Source organism: Hibiscus syriacus, unplaced genomic scaffold (genome assembly GCF_006381635.1).
Source record: "Hibiscus syriacus cultivar Baekdansim isolate YM2019G1 unplaced genomic scaffold, ASM638163v2 tig00110831_pilon, whole genome shotgun sequence".
Classification (NCBI taxonomy): Eukaryota; Viridiplantae; Streptophyta; class Magnoliopsida; order Malvales; family Malvaceae; genus Hibiscus; species Hibiscus syriacus.
In genome coordinates this window covers 6416168-6437748 of record NW_024062882.1, presented here as the reverse complement: position 1 = coordinate 6437748, position 21581 = coordinate 6416168, and the positions used below count along the sequence as shown (strand labels likewise).

At 33.3% G+C, this 21581-nt stretch overlaps 2 protein-coding genes across 4 annotated transcripts; both read left to right on the top strand.

The window, feature by feature from the left end:
- Positions 1-11319: 11319 nt before the first annotated feature.
- LOC120142839 (ERBB-3 BINDING PROTEIN 1-like) lies at positions 11320-16936 on the top strand. 2 transcript variants are annotated; one of them, XR_005517891.1, is made up of 8 exons: positions 11320-11482; positions 11576-11700; positions 11826-11910; positions 12006-12155; positions 12247-12400; positions 16031-16241; positions 16330-16466; positions 16547-16641. XR_005517891.1 is itself a non-coding variant. In XM_039157328.1 (8 exons), exons 2-8 carry the CDS (start codon positions 11610-11612, stop codon positions 16650-16652), a joined length of 939 nt encoding a protein of 312 aa, XP_039013259.1. In that variant the 5' UTR covers positions 11335-11482; positions 11576-11609; the 3' UTR covers positions 16653-16936. The 2 variants fall into 2 exon arrangements, 1 of the variants encoding a protein (XP_039013259.1); XM_039157328.1 differs by having other exon boundaries at positions 11335-11482; positions 16031-16246; positions 16547-16936.
- LOC120142840 lies at positions 16699-17529 on the top strand. 2 transcript variants are annotated; one of them, XM_039157330.1, is made up of 3 exons: positions 16699-16935; positions 17033-17124; positions 17261-17529. In XM_039157330.1, the coding sequence occupies exons 1-3, from the start codon at positions 16731-16733 to the stop codon at positions 17489-17491; spliced, it is 528 nt and encodes a 175-aa protein (XP_039013261.1). In that variant the 5' UTR covers positions 16699-16730; the 3' UTR covers positions 17492-17529. The 2 variants fall into 2 exon arrangements, with proteins under 2 accessions (XP_039013261.1, XP_039013260.1); XM_039157329.1 differs by having other exon boundaries at positions 17033-17163.
- The last annotated feature ends 4052 nt before the right edge of the window (positions 17530-21581 follow it).

Genomic DNA, 21581 nt, shown 5'->3' with positions numbered 1-21581 from the left:
GACCAGAATATATATACTAGTGTACACTCTGGTACACCACCGTATATCAAAATCAGAACATATAATCACTCCACCTCATGGCATGCCAATTGTACCTATAACTCTCCATATAACATACATTGAGCTTTTTAGTCATTTCGTATTCATTTGATAAAAAATCATATCCTAATCAGAAATATATTTAATTCACATTCGTAAAATATGACATGGGCAGTTCATACCCAAAATCATTCTTAAAACTTATTAACAATATTACGTATATACTTCCATAGTCAAAACATAATTCATATATTTGAAATAAATAATGTGAGGTTGACTTATCGCAAGTCATCCTCGATCAAAATAATTAAATAAATAAATTGCACTCACCTTTGCCTCACTACAGAACTTGTATACGACAATACTAGTCACAAGCTTTGTCCTTTCCTTTTAGATCGTTCAGATTGTTAATTTTATTGTAATCTGACAATACCAAATTATAACACAAAATGTTTAAACTACATATTAGTATTGTTCTAATATAAGCTCATTTTAACATTTGAAAATCTATAAAATAAAATCGATAACTAAATCAATAGCAACCTAACTCATAACTCCATTATAACTTCAAACTTCTCGAAACACTTATTCAATCCCAACTTAATACTTAAACTCCAAAATTAGCACATTTTTGCAAAATTTCCAGAATTATTCTAACTCACCCAAATGATACCTTTACCTTAAAAATTAACACCCAAATCCCACTATTATCAAGGCTTTTCGAATTCCAACCTAAAAATTCCAAAATTTTGCAATTTAACTCTAATCAACTTTCCAAATTAAATTTCCAGCATTTCAAGTACCTTAATATTTACTTAAATTTCATTTCCTTCACCAAAGAAATGCTAGATATCACAAAACTATAAAATAAAGATGGAAATGACTAAGTCGTGGCATAAGCAGAAAAAGATAATAAACAATTAATTTGATATGGTTTTTTTTCTCTTCTTCTTTTTTTAATTGCAAAAGCTAAAAGATTACAAATTGTAATCAACCCTTTCAACGCATGAGTGCAACAGAAATGAAAACCAACCTTTTGCTCAACGAATCTTAATTGATTCCGCTAATTCCAGCCTTGTTTCATTAAAACCGAATGCTTGTCCTTTTTTTTTCTTGATTCCAATAAATTTCCATATTATAATAATCAAAATAACTCATATTCCATATTTCTTCAAAGCCCTTATAATACTCGAAATTTTTAAACAAGTCCTCCTAAATGTTTCCAAATCAATTTTCATGTTTAATTATTCATCCACAACATTCCTAAGATCCAAATTCAACCTTAACTCAATCAAAATTAACTTCCCCTTCATCCACCATAAATACCCATTTTCACATTTAAGCATGAAACCAAGAAATAATTATACCATCTTGTAGAGAAAATAGGATAGAATAATTTCCTATTTCACATCATAGTCCTAAATCTTAATAAAATGGACCCAAAATGAAAATAAATAAATAAAAACCACTTGCCTATTATGGAGTTCGACTTAGCTGAAGAATAAGGAAGAAGATAAGATTTCGTGAATGTTCCTGGTTAAAAAAAATCTCCCACTTTCATCTTTATAATATAATTAAAAATGAATTTTTATTCATTTTGGGCAAAAAATCAAATTACCCTTAACGACTCCAATTATTTACTTCAATGCCACTCCCTAATTTCCATTTTAATATTCTTAAATAACCATAAAAATCTCATCTCTAAATTTTCATTTTTTTTGATCTTTCAAATTTCAAAAATTTCATTTTAGTCACTAAATTGTACTATTCCACTTTATAGTGAAATTTTCACCAAATTCCACCAATCCAACTTAAATTTCACTAATTAAATATTCATATAATTTTTCTAACTCAAAATTACCTTCCTTCAAATTTTCATAAAATTCCGATTCGATCTGATTATCCGATTTCAATACCGAACTTTATCGTTTTATAGCTTTTAACACAAATCCCATACCGAAAATATGATTCCCATGAAAATCCTTTTTTTAGACCAACTTATTCATTTTCGGGCTAAACTATATATTTTTTTTTCAAAATTGTACTTTAATCATAAAACTTTCGAAGCTTACATTTTAGTCACTAGACAAATTTTGGGGTATTACAACAGTAGTCATCGATAGCAAGCAACGAGAAGGTATAGAGTCAAATGGGATTAAAACCTAAACAAAGGAACACTTTAAATAACTTCTTTTACCTTTGAGTAGCCTTTTTACTCTGGTTTCTTTGCAAGACATTAAGTAGTAATTTTCTTTCATGGAACTTAATTTGGTTCTTAGATACTAGTATGTTTTCTTCCTTTTTTCCCCTTTATTTTAGTCCTTTTTACTTTGATTTTTGAAATAAGTTGTGAAATAGAAAAATGATCTATATCAAATTCTCTGCCATTTGATATGAATATTACATGATTTACATGCTTGAATCAAGTTGAAAATCAAGCTTAATACACTTTAATCTATTAGGACAAAGGGAAGGAGATAAAGAAAAATTGTGGAAAATTATACAAGGTTTATAAATGATGAATGAGTGATTCTATATGCTTAAAATGTGATTTGGACCAATTTGAAAAATTGTGAAAGTATAGGGACCTAATCACATAAATTGAGAAATATGAGGATTATTGTGTAATTGTTTAATAAATTTATGTATTATGTTGAAATAAATGTAGGAGTGCTAAATTTGATGTTTGGATGATGATTTAGATCAAACTGGAAACTTGTGAAATTATAAGGACCTATTCAAAATTTATGGAAAATTTAGGGGTTGAATTGTAATTATTCAACAGATGATGTACTATGCTGGAATTTAAATGTTAAAATGCTGAATTGATGTTATAATTTGAAATTGGACTAATTTAGAAATTTGGTAAAGTTTGGAGACTAAATCATAAATATGGAAAAGTTAGGGACTTAAGTGAAAATTGTATAATAATTGAGGTTTTACGTTTGAATTAAATGCTGGAATTTTTTTGGTTGTGTTAATTGAAGTTTGAATTGAGGTTAATTTGTAAAATTGTTAAGATTGAGGACTAAATTGCAAATTTATATAAGCTGTGGGTTTGAAATGGAAATTGATAGAATTTGATGAGTTGAATTTAAACATGCGGTTGGAATATTTGAATATATTTTAAGATGCTTAAATTTAGGATTAAATGGTAAAAAGGGACCATATTGAATAAAATAGAAAAGTGGAGATGAATTATAGAAGAATTTATCCTATTGCTAGATTATAGATTTGGAATTGAAATTGGAAGATTAAGAGTGTAAAAAAATGGAAAATGCTGAGGACTTAAATGGAAATTATATCATTATTAAAAATAAATAATTAAGTAGTATATTGGAATTGAATATTAAAATAATGATTTAATAATGGAATATTGATTTTGGGTTAATTTGTAAGTTTACTAACACTTATAGATTAAAATATAAATCGGATAAATTGTGAAGGTTGTTGAATGAAAATACCTAAAGTGTAACTAATAGAATGATGACTCTGATGTTAAAATATTAATTGGACTGAATTGAAAATGTGTATAAGTTAAAAGACTAATTTATGAATATGAAGAAATTATGGGATGAAACAGAAAATGAGTATAGGACGAGGTGTGAAGTTTAAGTAAACTATAATAATAAGTAATTATTAGAAGGACTTAAAAGGTAAATTGAAATTTAGTTTAGTGGTAAAAGATTTTTTTACAATATTTGAAAGTTAGATGATTAATATACAAAAGTTAGAAAGTTAGTGAACTATGTTAAAATTTATAACGGAATGATGAAATGTTGAATTTGGTTTAACTTGAAAAGTTGAGTAAGTTAGAGGTCCAATTCATAAAATGTAGAAAAGTAAGTTGTGAAATGGTAATTATGTAAAATTAATGCATTAGATTGGAAATAATGTGAAATGATTGATTTAGACTTAAAATTAAATATTAAGGGACCAATTTGGATATTTTTAAAATAATGGGATTTTAATTGAAATAAAGGTTTGCTATTGGTTAGATGTAAAAAATTGAAAAGTTAATTGAATGGTAGTAAGAAATACTTATTTAAAAGACTTGGTAGGTAAATTTTGTAGAATTAAAGTTAGTTTCTGATTTAATAGAGAATCTAGTATCAAATACACATTAATGTTATTTTGTTAAAAATAACATTACAAATATGAATTTATTATATTAGTTAAAGTATTAATACATGATTTAAAATAATATGTGAAAGTGATAGTTAATTTAAAAATGATTTAAAATAAAAAAGATATAAAGTTCAAGCAAAACCTCAGTGCATAAAATATGAGAGTCAATGATGCACGAGGTGGAATGATTGCTGAATACTATATAGATCACTCAATAAGATTCATGTACCTTTGTGGTGCACGAGGTAGAGTGATAATTGAATACTGCATAAATTACTCAATGAGACTCATGTACCTTTGTGGTGCATGAGGTGGAGTGATAATTGAATACCGTACATATCACTTAATGAGACTTATATACCTTTGTGGTGCATGAGGTGGAGTGACAATTGAATATTGTACAGATCTCTCAATGCTACTTGTGTACCTTTGTGGTGCATGAGATGAAATGATAATTGAATACTATACTGACCACTCGATGAAACTTGTGTACTTTTGTGGTGCATAAGGTGGAGTAAATATATGATACATGTTTATATGGCACCGATGGTGCAATTTTATGAGGCACTTTCAAGTGTAAATATGTCTATGAGACACTTTTAAGTGTATACAAGTGTACACTCAATGAGACTCGGGTATTAAACATTCTCATGATTATGTACCAGACTATAAAATGAAATTAAAGAAATAATAAAGTAAATGATATAGTATATGAAACAATACAATATAAGAGAAAGGAACATTATAGGAAAATGAATGATACAAGTTTAATATATTTTACAATAAATTTTATAAACATAGTGTAACTTACACTGAGTGATCTATAGGCAAAGAGTTATATTAGTTTGAATTGACATATGAATAATATGTATATCGATTTATTGACGATAATATAAGTTGTTGTTAACGGGTGGTCATGTGGCGGTATACAACAACTAAAAGAAATTTGTTTTAAAATAAGTCTAATTATATATTCTACATATATTTTATATATAGTGTTATAAAAAGGAAATTACAGAAATCGTGCTCAAATAAGAAATAAGACAGTATAAGAAATGTAATAAAAAAAAGTGAAAATATGATAAGATACTAAGTGGTATGTATGAGTGCAGTAAAATTTTATGATAAAAGATTAATCGGTCAAATTTTAACTTGGGTAATTTTAAATTATGATATGAAATAATATTAAATTGTCTAGATACTGCGTGAGATCATATGTAAATTAGAAATTAAAGTATTACATCATGATTTTATACTGTTAAATAGTCTGATAATAAATGTTAAATTATGAGATTTTAAAAGAAACATAATTTTATCAGATTTCAAATAGTAAATGTCATAATAAAACAGTGTGACATTCTTAACTTGTATTTTGACATGAATGTGGATTAAAGGTGTTACAACTTAACTTTTGAAACTTAGGGGATGTTTGTTTACCTCTTAATGGAATCATTCAGCACTGAATGCTGAACCGTTCAGCATTCAGCGCGTTTGTTTCGTACATCTGAATGATTCAGTGCTGACTGATTCAGCAAAACAATGTTGAATGATTCAGCACAGAATTACATTCTGAATGATTCAGAGCCAGTAAACAAACATCATGTCACATTCAGAGCTAATTCATCCAGAGCCTCTGAATCATTCAACACTTAATCATTATGAAATAAACAAACAACCCTTTACAATACAATCATTAAAATTTAAGAGAAAATAACCTCAGTGACCAAAAATGCCTTATAATATACGATTTTAACCAACTTTTTTTGGATTTGCCAAAATGACCAACTAAATCGCAATGCGATCGATAATTCGCAACGCGATCTCCGGTATCGTAAATCAGTTTCCAGATTCGCAACGCGAACTTCGACTATCGCATTGCGATTTACATATTCGCATTGCGATAGTCCAAGTTCGCGTTGCGATTTATTCCAAGTTCGTTGCGATAGTCAAAGTTCGCGTTGCGATTTATTCCAAATTCATTGTGATAGTCGAAGTTCGCGTTGCGATTTATTCCAAGTTTGTTGCGATAGTCCAAAATCGCAACGACGATATTGCATTTGTTTCTTAAGAATTTTCTCTAAAAAGATAGTATTCGCGCGGATGTGTCGAAGACACGTATTACCACGACCACGACCCGACCCGAGACGAGACGGACGGCGGCGGCGGCGCGCGAGAGTCCCCCTTGTTCTCTATCACTCAATAAGGAAGTGGGAAAGCCAAGCCTTAAATACAATTTCCAATAGTGTTTCCAATACTATGTGGGATTGAGCATTACCAACACTAGTTCCCAATACTATGTGGGATTGAGCCTTAAATAGTGATATTATTTTTGAATGTTTTGCTTAAAATTGCAATAATCGCGATTGATTGTAGATTGACATTTAATTATGACATATTTAATCGTATAATACTAATGCAATTGGTTGCTGATTCAGTTGTTTTAAGGTGCATGATTGTTAATTGTTTCCTGAATAATCACATTGTATTGGAAACAAGTGTTGGTAATGCTCAATCCCACATAGTATTGGAAACACTATTGGGAATGGCATTTAAGGCTTGGCTTTCCCACTTCCTTGTTGAGTGATAGAGAACAAGGGGGACTCTCGCGCGCCGCCGCCGCCGCCATCCGTCTCGGGCCGGCTTGGGGTCGTGGTCGTGGTAATACGTGTCTTCGACACGTCCGCGCGAATACTATCTTTTTAGAGAAAATTCTTAAGAAAAAAATGCAATACCACCAGTCGTTGCGATTTTGGAATGCGATAGTCCAAGTTCGCATTGCGATAGTCGACTATCGCATTGCAATTTACATATTCGCATTGCGATAGTCGACTATCGCATTGCGATTTACATATTCGCATTGCGATAGTCCAAGTTCGCATTGCGATAGTCCAAGTTCGCATTGCGATAGTTGAAGTTCGCGTTGCGAATCTGGAAACTGATTTGCGATACCGGAGATCGCGTTGCGAATTATCGATCGCATTGCGATTTAGTTGGTCATTTTGGAAAATCCAAAAAAAGTTGGTTAAAATCGTATATTATAAGGCATTTTTGGTCACTGAGGTTATTTTCTCAAAATTTAATTTGTTTTTAATAAAGTCCCTTCATTTATGTCCCGTTAGTTTTCGTTGATGTGGCTGTTAAGTCTCCCATCTTCTTCTTCTGGGCAACTTTCTCCCTTCAAAACCATGCAAACCTCTAAGAAAAGCGTGAATCTTCTTCTTCCTCTCCATCTTCTCCAATCCTTTGCTTTTCTCATGTTTTCTTTTGATTCATAATCCATGTTACCAAAACCCGAATCTGGGTTCTTTCGGACCTTCACTCTTTTCACCTAAACAAAGAAGAAAATGCACAAAAAGAAGAAGTTTTCCGAGAAGTGGAAACAACAACAACAACAACAACAAAACCCTATTCCCATATGCAATGAGGTCAGGGGGAGGTAGGGTAGTAGGCTGCCCCCAACGCCAGATTGAGAGCAGCTTCCGTGGTAGACCTCCGGCAGTAAGAAAATTAAAAATAAAGATAAGATACAATGCCTGCATAAATAAATCAATAAATACATAGTTGAATAGTCTTCATATGTTGTCTTCATATATGCGTCTGTAATGGTTAGTAAATCCCTGCAAATAAATCCCTGCGTAAAAATCTCTGCTTATAGACAGAAACGTAAGTCCCGGTTAAATATAAAAAGAGGAAAAATGAAGATAAGAATACACAGGAGTCAGCGATAGCAAGCTACGAGGAGGAATAAAGTCAAATGGTTTAAAACCTAAACTAAGGCAACACTACTCCGTTATCCTAGTTCTAAGCCTTCATAAAATCTAATAACAGAAACGTATAAAAAGTAGAAGTCATGGAGATTACTACGAAGGCATTAAAAGGAGACAGAGATGCTACACCCTATGGTTGTGACCCACACTACTCGACTAGTATGGTCTTAAGTCTCCATACTTTTCTATCAGAGGTCATGTCAATAGAGATTAATAGGATTAGGTCATTGTTTCCATCTGTTGCAGAGCCCAACCCATACGTATTTCTCTCTTGATGTTTTTTTCTCTGTTTTTGTAATTTTCTATGAATTTTTCTTGGGATCCCCCCCCAAAAGAAAATTTTGCCATCGAGAGGTACCCTTCAGCCAAATTCGGCTGAATTTAGGGAAAATAAAGCGATTTTAGGTTTGTTTTTAGACACAGATCCGGTTTTTCAACGACGGAGATGGCAGATCGACCGCCTCGACCGAATCCCCACATCTATAATCAGCTCAATCACTCGCAAAGTCCGAGGATTTCGTTGAAGGGAGAAAGTTGCCTAGAAATGGGTTTAAATAGTGCTTCAAAGCAGTGTTAGAAGAAGAAGAAGAAAAAGAAGAGAGGGTTAACGGTTCGTGCCATAAACATTGAAGTGGTCGACAATGGAGCAAGTTGAGGCTTCCAAGTTTCACTTGTGGGTAACTTTTTTTTAGGTGATTTCATGAGTTCTTTGAATTATTAATGTGATATTTATTTTCACTTATAGATCAGAACCTGGCTAATGTCCATTTCATAGGCTGTTAATTTGTCTTTGCTGCAAAGCATACATATGATATGATGGAAATGATGTTGACTCCATTCATTAGGTGATTCAAAACATATGATTCATGTAATTTGAGCCTACTTTCACAAAAACTGAATAAATGTATTCAAAATAATGCATTTCAAAGATTTGGTTTCCCTTGAAATTTGGTTCCATCTTCAAGCCTTCCTCCAATAATTGAATCAGATGAGAGGGGGCTACTTTGATTTGCTTTTACTTTGTCATTTTTTGTAGAGTAAGGAGCTGAGAGTTGGTATAGCACAAGGTTATTAACATTGGGGTCGTGGGATCGAGTCCCACGGAAAGTATTTCATAATTCGGAGGTCTTCTATGAAAGTTACTCTCAACTTGGTGTTGGGGCAGCCTACTATCGTACCTCCCTCTACCCCATTACATATGAGAATAAGGGTCAACTAATTTTTTTTTCATTTCCGGAAATCCATAGATATCATGTGAGGAGGAGGAGGAGGAGAAGAAGAATGGAGTTAATGGCAGTTAAGTGTCACATCAATAAAAACTAACGGGAGATAACGACGAGGACTTTACTGAAAACGAACAATTCAATGATTGTATTGCAAGTTTCAAAAGTTGAGTAATCAAAACACAACCGTCTTAAAAGTTCAGGAACCATTTATATGGGTATTATTGTTATTATTATTAGGATAAAAATTATACCTTATTTCACAAACTAGAACAAACTTCTGATCAAATACATCACTCTTAGACGACCGAAATAGCATCAGTTCAATTATGAGAAAGGGAGAAAAAAATCCATAAGAACTTATTAGTATCAGTTTAATTTAGAGATTGATATATTTTTCTTAAAAATAAAATCATAATTCATAACATTTTATAATTAATTAAAGGTTAAAAATTATGTATCCATTCTCTTTTAAAAAATCAGAAAGCTTAATAATCATAGGAACTATTTGCATAAAATTATTTTTTAATTTCATAAAAATTAAATTTTAATATATTTTGACAATCTCATTAAAAATTAATTTTTATAATTAATATTTTAATAATATAAAAAAGAATTAATTTTACAATTGTCTAAAGTTAAGGGTATTTTATTACATTATGTCTTTTGAAAAATAAAAAGTTTAGGTATAAAAATAGATCAAAACTAATAGTTTAGGTACTAAACGTTTAATTTAATTTAAATATATAAGGCAAGCATGTTAAACATAATAGTGACATGATGCTTTTAAAACATTTAATATAATTTAAAATTGAAATTGATAAAGAGAGTTTCAAAATTGGAATCGATTTCAACATCAACTTGAAATTTTGAGATTTAGTGTAAAACTTCCCATAGAATTTTAAAGCTTTGAGGTAGTTTAGATACTCGAGGTGTTATGAGCTCGAGTTTCGATACTTAAATTTTTATCTTTATAAATTTAAAATAAATATAAAAAATATATATTTAAATATTTTTAATTATTTAATAATAAATATTCACAATTTTAACGTTTACGATATTCTAATTTAAGATTTCAAAAGATATCAACGAACTTTCTTTAACATTAAGGTCGCATTCTATACTCAAATTTCAATATTTACATATATTTTAGAAAAATGTAGATTATAAATTTGATAACTAAACTTTTATATGATTCCTATTTTATTTATCGTACTTTTAAAATTTTCAATTTGTTCACTCAAATTTATAAATTGAGTGTTTTGGTCACTCTATCGTTAAACTTCTCATTCAATTATAATGTGAGTTAGAGAAATAGTTTTTTAATCGTTAAAATTCATGGATGCTATGACGTGGCTTAGGGTAAATTACAAATTTGATAACTGAACTTTCATATGATTCCTATTTTCGTCAACATACTTTCAAAATTTTCAATTTTGCTCACTATGCTGTTAAACTTCTCATCGTCATGATCGTCCACCGCTGCCCTCACCGCCTAACCCATATCAGGCCAGCGGTGGTTTGCATTGTCACCGTCGAAGGTTCGTTAGGAAACTAAAGCTTACCATCGGTTTTTAACAATTTTCGGACACCCCAACTGTCCGTTCGTCTCACTGTCGCCACAGTTGAAGTCATCTCCTCTTTCCGACCAAACCCGATCGATTTGCCCTTTCACCGTCGCTACCTCCGTCGACCGTCCATTCATCTAACCACGACATAGTGACAAAAAACTCAATCTATAATGTTGAATGAGCAAATTGAAAATTTTGAAAGTACAGTGAGTAAAATAGGAATTATATGAAAGTTCAGTTATCAAATTTTTAATTTACTCTTAGTTTTTATAGGATATAAAATGACGTTTTTGTAGAGCTTGTCATGTCATAATACCACTAGCTATTTAACGATTGAGTGATCAAAACAGGAGTAATTTAAAAGTTTAGTGATCAAATTGAAACTTTTAAAAGTATGGTGAGTAAAATATAAATTGTATGAAAGTTCAACTATCAAATTTGTAATTTACTCTTTTAAAAAATATGACCGTTAACACCACGTGTCTCAACCCATCCATGCTTATAGTAAATAATTGGAAGTGCTGTTTTGATATGTGTCTCTATTTTCACTTCAACAATCACAAAATTACAAAATGGACCGTAAAGCAAAAGAAATTCTATATAAGGAAACGCTGCCGTTATAAGAACCCAAAAACCCTAATTCTCTCCCCTTTGAGTCAGCCTCCATTATTTTTATATATATTTCCATATCTTATCAGCACATTACCTCGCCAAAACCATAGCTCCACTCATTGACTGCCGCTATTTTCAACCAGTGAGCTTCTCTCTCTCTCAATTACTATCATACTTTTGCTAAGTACCTTCTTTGACTCTCCGCTGATACCGTTTCTAATTTTTATTTTTTAAGGAATTGAATAGGTTTTTGATAAACTCTGGAAACGATGTCGGACGAAGAGAGAGAGGAGAAGGAGCTAGATCTCACCTCCTCTGAAGTTGTTACCAAATACAAGGGCGCTGCTGAGATTGTCAACAGTTAATCTATTCTCTTTTTTTATTTACTTGATTTTTAAAACTTATTGGAAATGGCTTGAGTTTAATATATGATTGGTTATTTGTTTGCTGTTTTTGTTTTGGCGTTATGTTTTTGAAATTTGCAGAGGCGTTGCAGCTAGTTTTGAAAGAATGCAAGCCTAGAGCTAAGATCCTTGACATTTGCGAAAAGGGTGATTCGTTTATTAGAGAGTAAGCGTTTCAGTTTATGCTAGTATAGTGTTTGATTGTATATTTTTTTACCATCGATAATGAGCTTAGGGATCTGTGTTTTATGTAATGCAAAGGCAAACAGGCAACATGTACAAGAATGCTAAGAAGAAGATCGAGAAGGGTGTTGCTTTCCCTACTTGTCTCTCTGTGAACAACGTTGTCTGCCATTTCTCTCCACTTGCTAGTGACACCTCGGAGTTGGAAGAAGGTGATATGGTGAAGATGTAAGCTTCATAATCATATGTAACTTTTTAATGTTAGTGGGATTTTGTACTTTGAGTGGCAAGTAAAATGTTTCCTTTTTCCTGGATGCAGTGATATGGGTTGCCACATTGATGGATTTATAGCTGCAGTTGCACACACTCATGTTGTTAATAATGGACCAGTCTCTGGCAGGCAGGCTGATGTAATTACTGCTGCAAATACTGCTGCTGAAGTTGCCTTGAGACTTGTCAGGCCAGGAAAGAAGGTAATTGTTTTGTATATCAATGCTGTGATGCTCATATTCTATATTATCCTTTGTGTTCTTTGAATGTTTCTACAGTTATTTTGCTTTTGCTATTTGACCCAACTATTCATTTTTCAAGTTGAATTTGCAATTGCTTTAAATGTGAAGACTTTACTTTGCTCATGACTTTCACTTGACCCCTGAATGATGAACTTCTTTTATTAGCTATGGATATACATCCAAATGAAGCTTTTTGTCATAGTTACTCTGATAGGGGAATTGATCTCTCAACGCAGTTTTGCAACAACTTTACTTGTGTTTATTTAATACCTTTTTGTTTTATTCTTGGAAGTGATTGTAAGATGTAGAACAAAATTCAATCTAGGCAACTTTGCCGAGGTGATCAATTTCTTGTGGGTCTCCTCTTTTCCCTGTTGCCAATATCATGTTTGGTTGGCCTAGGCAGCCTAGGGTGATACCATTTATATGGATTACACCAATTGCGTAAGGGAACCAACATTTTCTCTAAAAGCTACGATAAGTAGGTATAACCTTTGTATTTTTTTTATCAAACTATCTTAAAGTTGGTGTTGCCTGTGTAAGGTGTGGAATAGACATTTTTTCGGGGAGGCAACTTTGCCGAGGTGATCATTTTCTTGCGATCTCCTCTTTTCCCTGTTGCCAATATTTTTGTTGGTCATGCTAGGCTGCATTAGGGTGATACATCTTTTTTTGGATTATACCTATTGCCTATGTGGACCTACATGTTTTTTTAAAACTGCCTTATGATTGTTTTTGTCAAACTACCTTAAAGTTGGTGTTACCCTGTTTAAGATGTGGAATAGACATTTGTAGAGGAGCAACTTTGCCGAGGTGATCATTTTCTTGCGATATCCTCTTTTCCCTGTTGCCAAATTTTAGTTGTTCATGCTAGGCTGCATTAGGTTGATACATCTTTTTTTGGGTTGTACCTATTACCTAAGCGGACCTAAATTTGCTTGAAAACTATCGTAAAGTTGGTGTTGCCCTGTGTAAGATGTAGAATAGACATTTTTGAGGAGGCACCTTTGCCAAGGTGATCATTTTCTTGCGATCTCCTCTTTTCCCTGTTGCCAATATTTTAGTTGGTCATGCTAGGCTGCATTAGGGCGATACATCTTTTTTTTTTGGATTGTACCTATTGCCTAAGCGGACCTACATGTCCTTTAAAACTACCTTGAAGTTGGTGTTGCCCTGTGTAAGATGTAGAATATACATTGGGCGAGTCTATATATACCAAGCAATCTACTAAATCCATCAATTTTTTATTTTTTTTATCATTTCTTATCGTTATGTAATCATTATGTCTTTTGCTTTTTTTTATAATTAAGTATTAATTATTTATTTTTTTAATTTTTGTTATCTTTTTTACTTATTTAATTATACATACATATAAAATTTTATATTTTATGTTGTTTAATAATGTTTTTAAGTCAGCAACTGTGTCAAATTATTTTAAAAGTTTCGATGTTTGAATAATTTTATATTTATGTTGCAAATTATTTACGTAATTGCCCACGACTCCCTTGGTATGCCGTAAGCAGACTTCTTTGACGGTTACAATTCGTCGAGCGGTTGTAGGGATGGGCATGAGTCGGGTCGGGTCGGGTTTTTGGACTACCCTACTTGACCCGAGAAGAAAGGTTACTCCACCCGTAACCCGACCCGATCCGAAGAAATTATAATTTCACCCGACCCGACCCGAAAAACAATTTAAAAAACCCGACCCGACCTGTCCCGATTTAATTTTTTACTTATTAAAACCCACAAATTTTTTAATTTAAAATATAAAAAATATCTAATATAATAGTTATAAACAACGTCCACTATGATTGGAGTGCCAATGCCACTCAGGTTTGGTGCTGGCGTGTTTCCCACACTTGGGCCTTCACTTGCTTTTTTATTATTTTCAATGTTTGACTTGGTAGTTTTAGTAAAAGTGGGGGTTGACTTGGTAGCTTTAGTAGTGCCCAATTTAGTAGTGCCCAAAGAAGAGATCGCAAGAAAATAATCTCCAAGAAAATAATCTCCTCGGCAAAGTTGCTTCCTCAAAAATGTATAGGGCTACTAAAGCTACCAAGTCAACCCCCACTTTTACTAAAGCTACCAATTGAAAATAATAAAAAAACAAGTGATGGGTGGCATTGGCATTCCAACCATAGTGGACGTGGTTTCCAACTATTATATTAGGTTTTTTTATATTTTAAATTAAAAAATTTGTAGGTTTTAATAAGTAAAAAATTAAATCGGGTCGGGTTTTTTTAATTGTCTTTCGGGTCGAGTCGGGTGAAATTATAATTTCGTCGGGTCGGGTAGGGTGGTCCAAAAACCCGACCCATGCCCATCCCTACCGCTGATATCAACCGCTCGACGAATCGTAGCCGTCAAAGAAATCTGCTTACGGCCTGCCAAGGGAGTCGTGAGCAATTACGTAAATAATTTGCAACATAAATATAAAATTATTCAAACATTGAAACTTTTAAAATAATTTGGCACAGTTGCTGATTTAAAAACATAAATATTAAACAACTTAAAATTATATATGTATGTATGTATAATTAAATAAGTAAAAAAGATAACAAAAATTAAAAAAAAAATTAGTACTTAATTATAAAAAATAGAAGCAAAAGACATAATGCTAAAAAAATTAAAAAGTTGATGGGTTTAGTAGATTGCTTGGTATATTTAGACTCACCACTCTTATTTTCCTTGTTGTCAATATTTTAGTGTCATTCTTTTTGTTGCATTAGGGTGATACATCTTTTTTGGATTATACCAATTTATGTGGGCCAACATGTTCTTTAAAACTACCTTATTATTGTTTTTATTCAACAACCTTAAAGTTGGTGGTACCCTTGTGTAAGATGTCAATAGACATGTTGGGGAGGCAACTTTGCCGAGGTGATCATTTTCTTGTGATCTCCTCTTTTCCCTGTTGCCAATATTTTAGTTGGTCATGCTTCGCTGTGTTAGGGTGATAACATTTTTTTTGGATTATACCAATTGCCTAAGTGGACCAAATATTCTTTAAAAGTACCATGAATTGGTGTTACCCTTATGATTGTTTTGTAAGTGTTGCAAAGCTCTTGTTTTTATACACAAATTATTTTTAATAACTGTTGCAGCAACTTGCTGATATAAACTTTTGTCTTTTCCCCTACTATGGTGGCTGGGGAGGTGTGGTTCAAGGTTCACTCGATTTCTATACGATGAATATAACATTGGACTATGGATTCAGTTCCAATGTTGCTTCTTTTTGTCATAGTTACACTGATAGAGTATCGTTTATTCTTTGTGCCACACACTCGACAATCCAAGTCAACCACCCAAACCAATTGCTGCAGTGGATTGGAAACTCATGAGTTCCATCTTTTTCCTTTTTTTTTATTTGTAAAATCTATATACCATAGTTTTTAAAAGCTATGGAAAAACATCCAAGTGAGGTTTGCCATGTTTACTGTGACTAGGGAAAATATTTTTAATTGTTTCTGCTCTATATGGATTGCTTTTCTATGAATTTGGTACTGCTTTCCTTTTTTAAAATCTCCTTTTCCACTTATTTAATATATTCTTTATTGTATTTAATTTTTTTTGATTGTGATTTAATGGCAGAATAAAGATGTAACAGAAGCAATTCAGAAGGTAGCTGCAGCTTATGATCGCAAAATTGTTGAAGGTGTTCTTAGCCATCAATTGAAGCAGTTTGTGATAGATGGGAACAAAGTTGTACTAAGTGTCTCCAATCCGGTACAAGAGTTGATGATGCAGAGTTCTGAGGAGAACGAGGTTTATGCAGTAGATATAGTTGCAAGCACAGGTGAAGGCAAGGTATTGTTTTTTCTCTTCTTATAGCTTTAATATGTTTATGTTATATTAATTATCCTCAAGATTTTTTCGTATTTATATTTCAGCCAAAGCTGTTAGATGAGAAGCAGACGTCTATTTATAAGAGAGCCGTTGATAAGAATTATCATCTAAAGATGAAGACCTCCAGATTTATTTTCAGTGAGATAAATCAGAAATTTCCCATCCTGCCATTCACTGCTCGGTCTGTGATTTTTTTGCCTTTGTTCTATAAGTATGTATTCACAATTATCTATGATGTTTAATCAGTTTGTGGATTTTCAGGGCATTGGAAGAGAAAAGAGCTCGACTAGGTTTAGTGGAATGTGTGAATCATGATCTCTTGCAGCCATATCCCGTTCTTCATGAGAAGCCTGCTACGATTTCATAGCGAAAATCTTGTTTAATAATACGAGGACTGAGGTGATATTACCTTGTTAATGCCATCATATATCACAATGAGTTTGATATGGTCACCATGTTTAATTGTGCAGGTGATTATGTTGCTCGAATAAAGTTTACTGTGTTGCTAATGCCTAACGGATCAGATCGGATAACGTCCCATCCTCTGCAGGAGCTGCAGCCTACCAAGGCAATAGATGATCCTGAAATCAAGGCATGGCTAGCTTTGGGCACAAAGACAGAGAAAAAAGGTGGTGGGAAGAAGAAGAAAGGTATGTATGCAAGGGATAAAAATAACATGGTTTATGCATGATTTGCCCTATCGAATTCCTTTTGATGTATTGAAATTGAATATACCTGTTACTACAGGAAAAAGGGTGATAAAGCCGATGAATCGACTGAGGCAGAAGCTGGAACTGAGCCTATGCAACAGCAGATGGAGGATCATGATTTTAAGAAATGTACTCGTGTTCTATTCTCTTTTTCCCCCCTCAATTCTGGTACAATGTTCACTTGTATGATAATGTGGTTGTTTATTGAGTTATAATTTAACATCATATGATTATGGCACATTAATCCCCGATGGTGTTCTCACAGGTCACTGTTATAGTTGGAGAAGAAGGCGAAGAGCGAAGGAACGAGCAGCATTTGGGAATGGAGAAAGGAGGATTAGGGATTTTGGAGAAAGGAGGATTAGGGATTTTGGAGAAAGAAGGGTTAGGGATTCGGGAGAGTAAATTGGAAATTAAAATCAGAAAAGGAATTGAAAAACGAGGGGATTTGGACTTATTTGATGAAGTGGAGGTGGGCCAAGGGAGATTGGTGTGAGTTGGAGCGGCCCAATCAATTGGCCTAATACCTGGACAGTAGAAGGAATCAGTTTGTTAGCATATAGTTATGGAATATTACCAGCTAGCATTACTAGATTTACCCGTACAAAATTGTAACTAAATAATACCTTGTGTAGAACACATTTCTTTTCTATGATTGAAATGAATGAGAACTTCCTTTCTGTAATCCCTTTTCTTCTTCTTCTATAACCTCTCTTCTTTGATAATTTATTCTCTTTTATCCTCAATCCACAACAATTGTTATCGAGAGCCTCGGTTCTGGCAAGCGGTGGGCATGTTAAAGAAGAATCAGAACATGACGGAAGCTGATCTATCAGGCCTACAAAAACAGATTGAGGAATTAACAACATTAGTGAAGCAAGGACATGATGAGACTAATCCACTTAAGTGGTGGGAAACACAAGAAAACAGAATCACAGCATTGGAGTCAAGGATAGCTACTAATCAAGGCTATGTTGAAGAGTTGCTAAAGATTCTAACAGGCAGAATGGGAGAGCAAGAACAGGCTGATGGTGAACAGGTACAAACTCCTAATGCTTCTAAACATGGAGAGAAAAGTCTTGTTTTGGCAACTGTGGTAAAGGACAAATCCATATTTACTTATAAAACAGATGAGCCTGGGATATTAAGAACTAAACCTGATGATTGTCTAGCTCTTAAGAATAGTTCTAGACATGAAAATCTTAAGGGTAAAAATAGTGAATCTAGTCCCATTCTAATAGGTCAGGAAACAGAGAAAAAAAGCTCAGGGGATTCATTTAATAGCTCGAGTACTATGTGGCATAGACCTAAAATAGAGCTACTATGTGGCATAGACCTAGGGGATGGATTCAGAAATGTTTGAAATATTTTTCCATTTGTGGTGTTCTTGTTGAGCAGAGAGTAGAGGTAGCTACTATGTATTTGACAGGCAAGGCTGAAATATGGTTTGATGGGTATATTATGTAAAAACACCATGTCACATGGCATGAATTTGAAGTTGATCTCTGTCACAGATTCAGTGACATATCTTTTTCTGATATTGTAGAGGAGTTCACTAAATTGACTCAGAAAGGGACTGTAGAGGATTATCAGGAGAAGTTTGAGAAGTTACAACCTCATATGCTCTTGCAGAATCCTACTTTGACTGAGGAGTTTTTTGTGTCACTTTTTATTAGTGGACTCATAGATGATATTAAGCATAGGGTTAAAGCTTTAGATCCTAAGAATTTGTCTGAAGCATGTAAGCAAGCTAAACTCTATGAACTATATGTGGAGTTTGAAAACAGAAGGTTGAGGCCTTCTTTTAAGTCCCCACCCTACCCTAACCCCATTACTGTTTCAAAAACATCTTCACTGCCAGTGACTACCAAACCTACAACAGCATCAACTCCTAAACAAAATCTTATTGAGTACAGAAGACAGAACAATCTTTGTTTTAAATGTGGTGAAAAATATCTCCCAGGTCATCAATGCAAAAATAGACAATTGAACATGATTACTGAGGAAATTGGCACTTCTCCAGTAGAATTTTTACCTACAGATTCAGATCAGTCGCCACAGGCAGAAGAAGAAACTTTGGAAATCTCTATGAATGCAATTACTGATTCTATTGGTCATACTACATTGAGAATCCAAGGCATTATACAAGGAAAATCATTAAGTATCCTAATTGATAGTGGCAGTACACACAGTTTCTTGACTCCTAAATGGGCTGATGTTGGCATTCAAATTACGACCCCTCATCCTTTGGCCATTACTGTGGCTAATGGCCAACAACTATTCAGTACTGCTAGATGCAATCAAGTACAGTGGCAAATGCAGGGACATACTTTTTTGCATGATTTTAGATTGCTTAAACTGGGTGAAAGTGACATGGTTTTAGGAGTGGATTGAATGAAGTTATTTAGTCCAATACTAATGGACTTCAATAATATGACTTTGAGTTTTGATCATGAGGGGAAACAAATTTGTATTCAAGGACAACAGTCTTCAAATGAATTACAACAAATTTCAGGGGCTACATTACTAAAAATGAGTGTAGGGGATTCTGATATTATGGGCCATATTGTCATATTGACTATGGCATGAGCTTCTTCTTCTATTCCTATGGAACTCCAACATGTATTGGAAAAATATAGTTCAGTTTTTGCTGAACTTGAAGGCCTACCTCCACAGAGGTCTCATGATCATTCTATTCCACTTAAACCTAATGCCACACCAGTTAATCTAAGGCCTTACAGATTTCCTCACAATTAGAAGACTGAGGTTGAGAAACAGATATCTACAATGCTTTCTTCTTCTGTCATTCAACCTAGCAGCAACCCCTTTGCCTCTCCTTGCCTTCTTATTAAAAAGAATGATGGAACTTGGAGGTTTTGTGTGGATTACAGACAACTAAATAGTCTAACTATTAAGGATAAGTTTCCTACTCCTATAGTGAAAGATTTGTTGGATGAGCTACATGGGGTTGTATACTTTTCAAAAATTGATTTGAGGTCAGGCTATTGGCAGATTCGAATTAAACCAGAAGATATCTATAAGACTGCATTCAGAACACATCAAGGCCATTATGAATTTAAGGTAATGTCTTTTGGCCTTACTAATGCTCTTGCTACATTTCAGGCCCTTATGAATGAATTATTTAATTATTTCCTTAGAAAATTTGTGTTGGTTTTCTTTGATGATATCTTGGTGTACAATAGCAGTATGACAAACCATGTTGAACATTTAAAATTAGTTTTGGAAGTTTTGCAAAAGAACCAATTATTTGCAAAACTTTCCAAATGTTTTTTGGGCAGACTAAAGTGGAGTATTTAGGCCATATAATATCTGCTGCAGGTGTGTCTACAGACCCTAGTAAGGTGGAAGCTATACATAATTGGCCCAAGCCTAAATCCCTTAAATCTCTTCGAGGATTTCTTGGTCTGACAGGGTGTTACAAGCGATTTATTAAGAATTATGGCATTATTAGCAGACCATTGACACAGATGTTAAAAAATGATGGGTTTCAATGGAATTCTACTACTTATTCTGCTTTTGAGGATCTTAAAAAAGCTATGTCTTCTGCTCCAATTTTAGCACTACCAGATTTTGCTAAGACTTTTTATCTAGAGACAGATGCTAGTTCTGGGGGTATAAGGGTTGTTCTTTCATAGGAGGGAAGACCTATTGCTTATTTAAGTAAAGCTTTAAGTCCTAGACACTCAACTCTATCTATTTATGAAAGAGAATATATGGCTATTCTATTGGCTGTTTCTAAATGGAGGCATTATCTGGAGAGTAGGCCATTTGTTATTAAAACAAATCATGAACCATTAAAATTTTTGTTGGAGCAGAAATTAACTACCACTATTCAGAAGAAAGGTTTGACCAAGTTATTGGGATTAGACTATACTATTCAATATAGAAAAGGAAAATCAAATGTAGTTGCTGATGCTTTATCCAGAACATGGGAAGATCAAGTTCATTGTTTGGCTATGGGAGTAACTGTTTTGGTTCCTACTTGGATTCAAGAGATTGAAGACAGTTATAAGAATGATTCTATAGCTCAAAATTGGATTTCCATTTTAACTATTAATCCTGCTGCTGACAATAAATAGAAATATTTTAAAGTTGTTCTTATATATGATGGGAGAGTTTATATTGGAGTTAATGGAAGCCTTAGGTTGAAAGTTATACAGACTTTGCATGATTCTCCTCAAGGAGGACATTCTGGGGCACAGGCTACATATAATAGGATTAGGTCAAATTTTTATTGGCCAAATCTTAAAGCTATGGTTGCTACCTATGTGAGATGTTGTGAAGTTTGCCAGCAAACTAAAGTGGAACATGTAGCAAAACCTGGTTTGCTACAACCTCTGTCTGTTCCTAATCAAGCCTGGGAAATCATTACCATGGATTTCATTGAAGGATTGCCTATTTCCTTCAAGAAAAACTGTATTTTGGTAATTGTGGATAAATTCACCAAATACAGCCATTTTCTACCTCTATTTCATCTTTATTCTGCAGCAGAGGTTGCTAAGCTCTACCTGGACAGTGTTTATAAACTACATGGCCAGCCTAAAATGGCCATTGCTGACAGAGAT

Bases quoted from the DNA above. Each gene is read 5' to 3' on its own strand.
- LOC120142839 (XM_039157328.1), top strand. From the start codon at position 11,610: ATGTCGGACGAAGAGAGAGAGGAGAAGGAGCTAGATCTCACCTCCTCT. The intron at 11,701-11,825 runs GTTAATCTATTC...TGAAATTTGCAG, and splicing joins CGCTGCTGAGATTGTCAACA to AGGCGTTGCAGCTAGTTTTG. The intron at 12,401-16,030 runs GTAATTGTTTTG...ATTTAATGGCAG, and splicing joins TTGTCAGGCCAGGAAAGAAG to AATAAAGATGTAACAGAAGC.
- LOC120142840 (XM_039157329.1), top strand. From the start codon at position 16,731: ATGGTCACCATGTTTAATTGTGCAGGTGATTATGTTGCTCGAATAAAG. The intron at 16,936-17,032 runs GTATGTATGCAA...CTGTTACTACAG, and splicing joins TGGTGGGAAGAAGAAGAAAG to GAAAAAGGGTGATAAAGCCG. The intron at 17,164-17,260 runs GTACAATGTTCA...GTGTTCTCACAG, and splicing joins TTTTTCCCCCCTCAATTCTG to GTCACTGTTATAGTTGGAGA.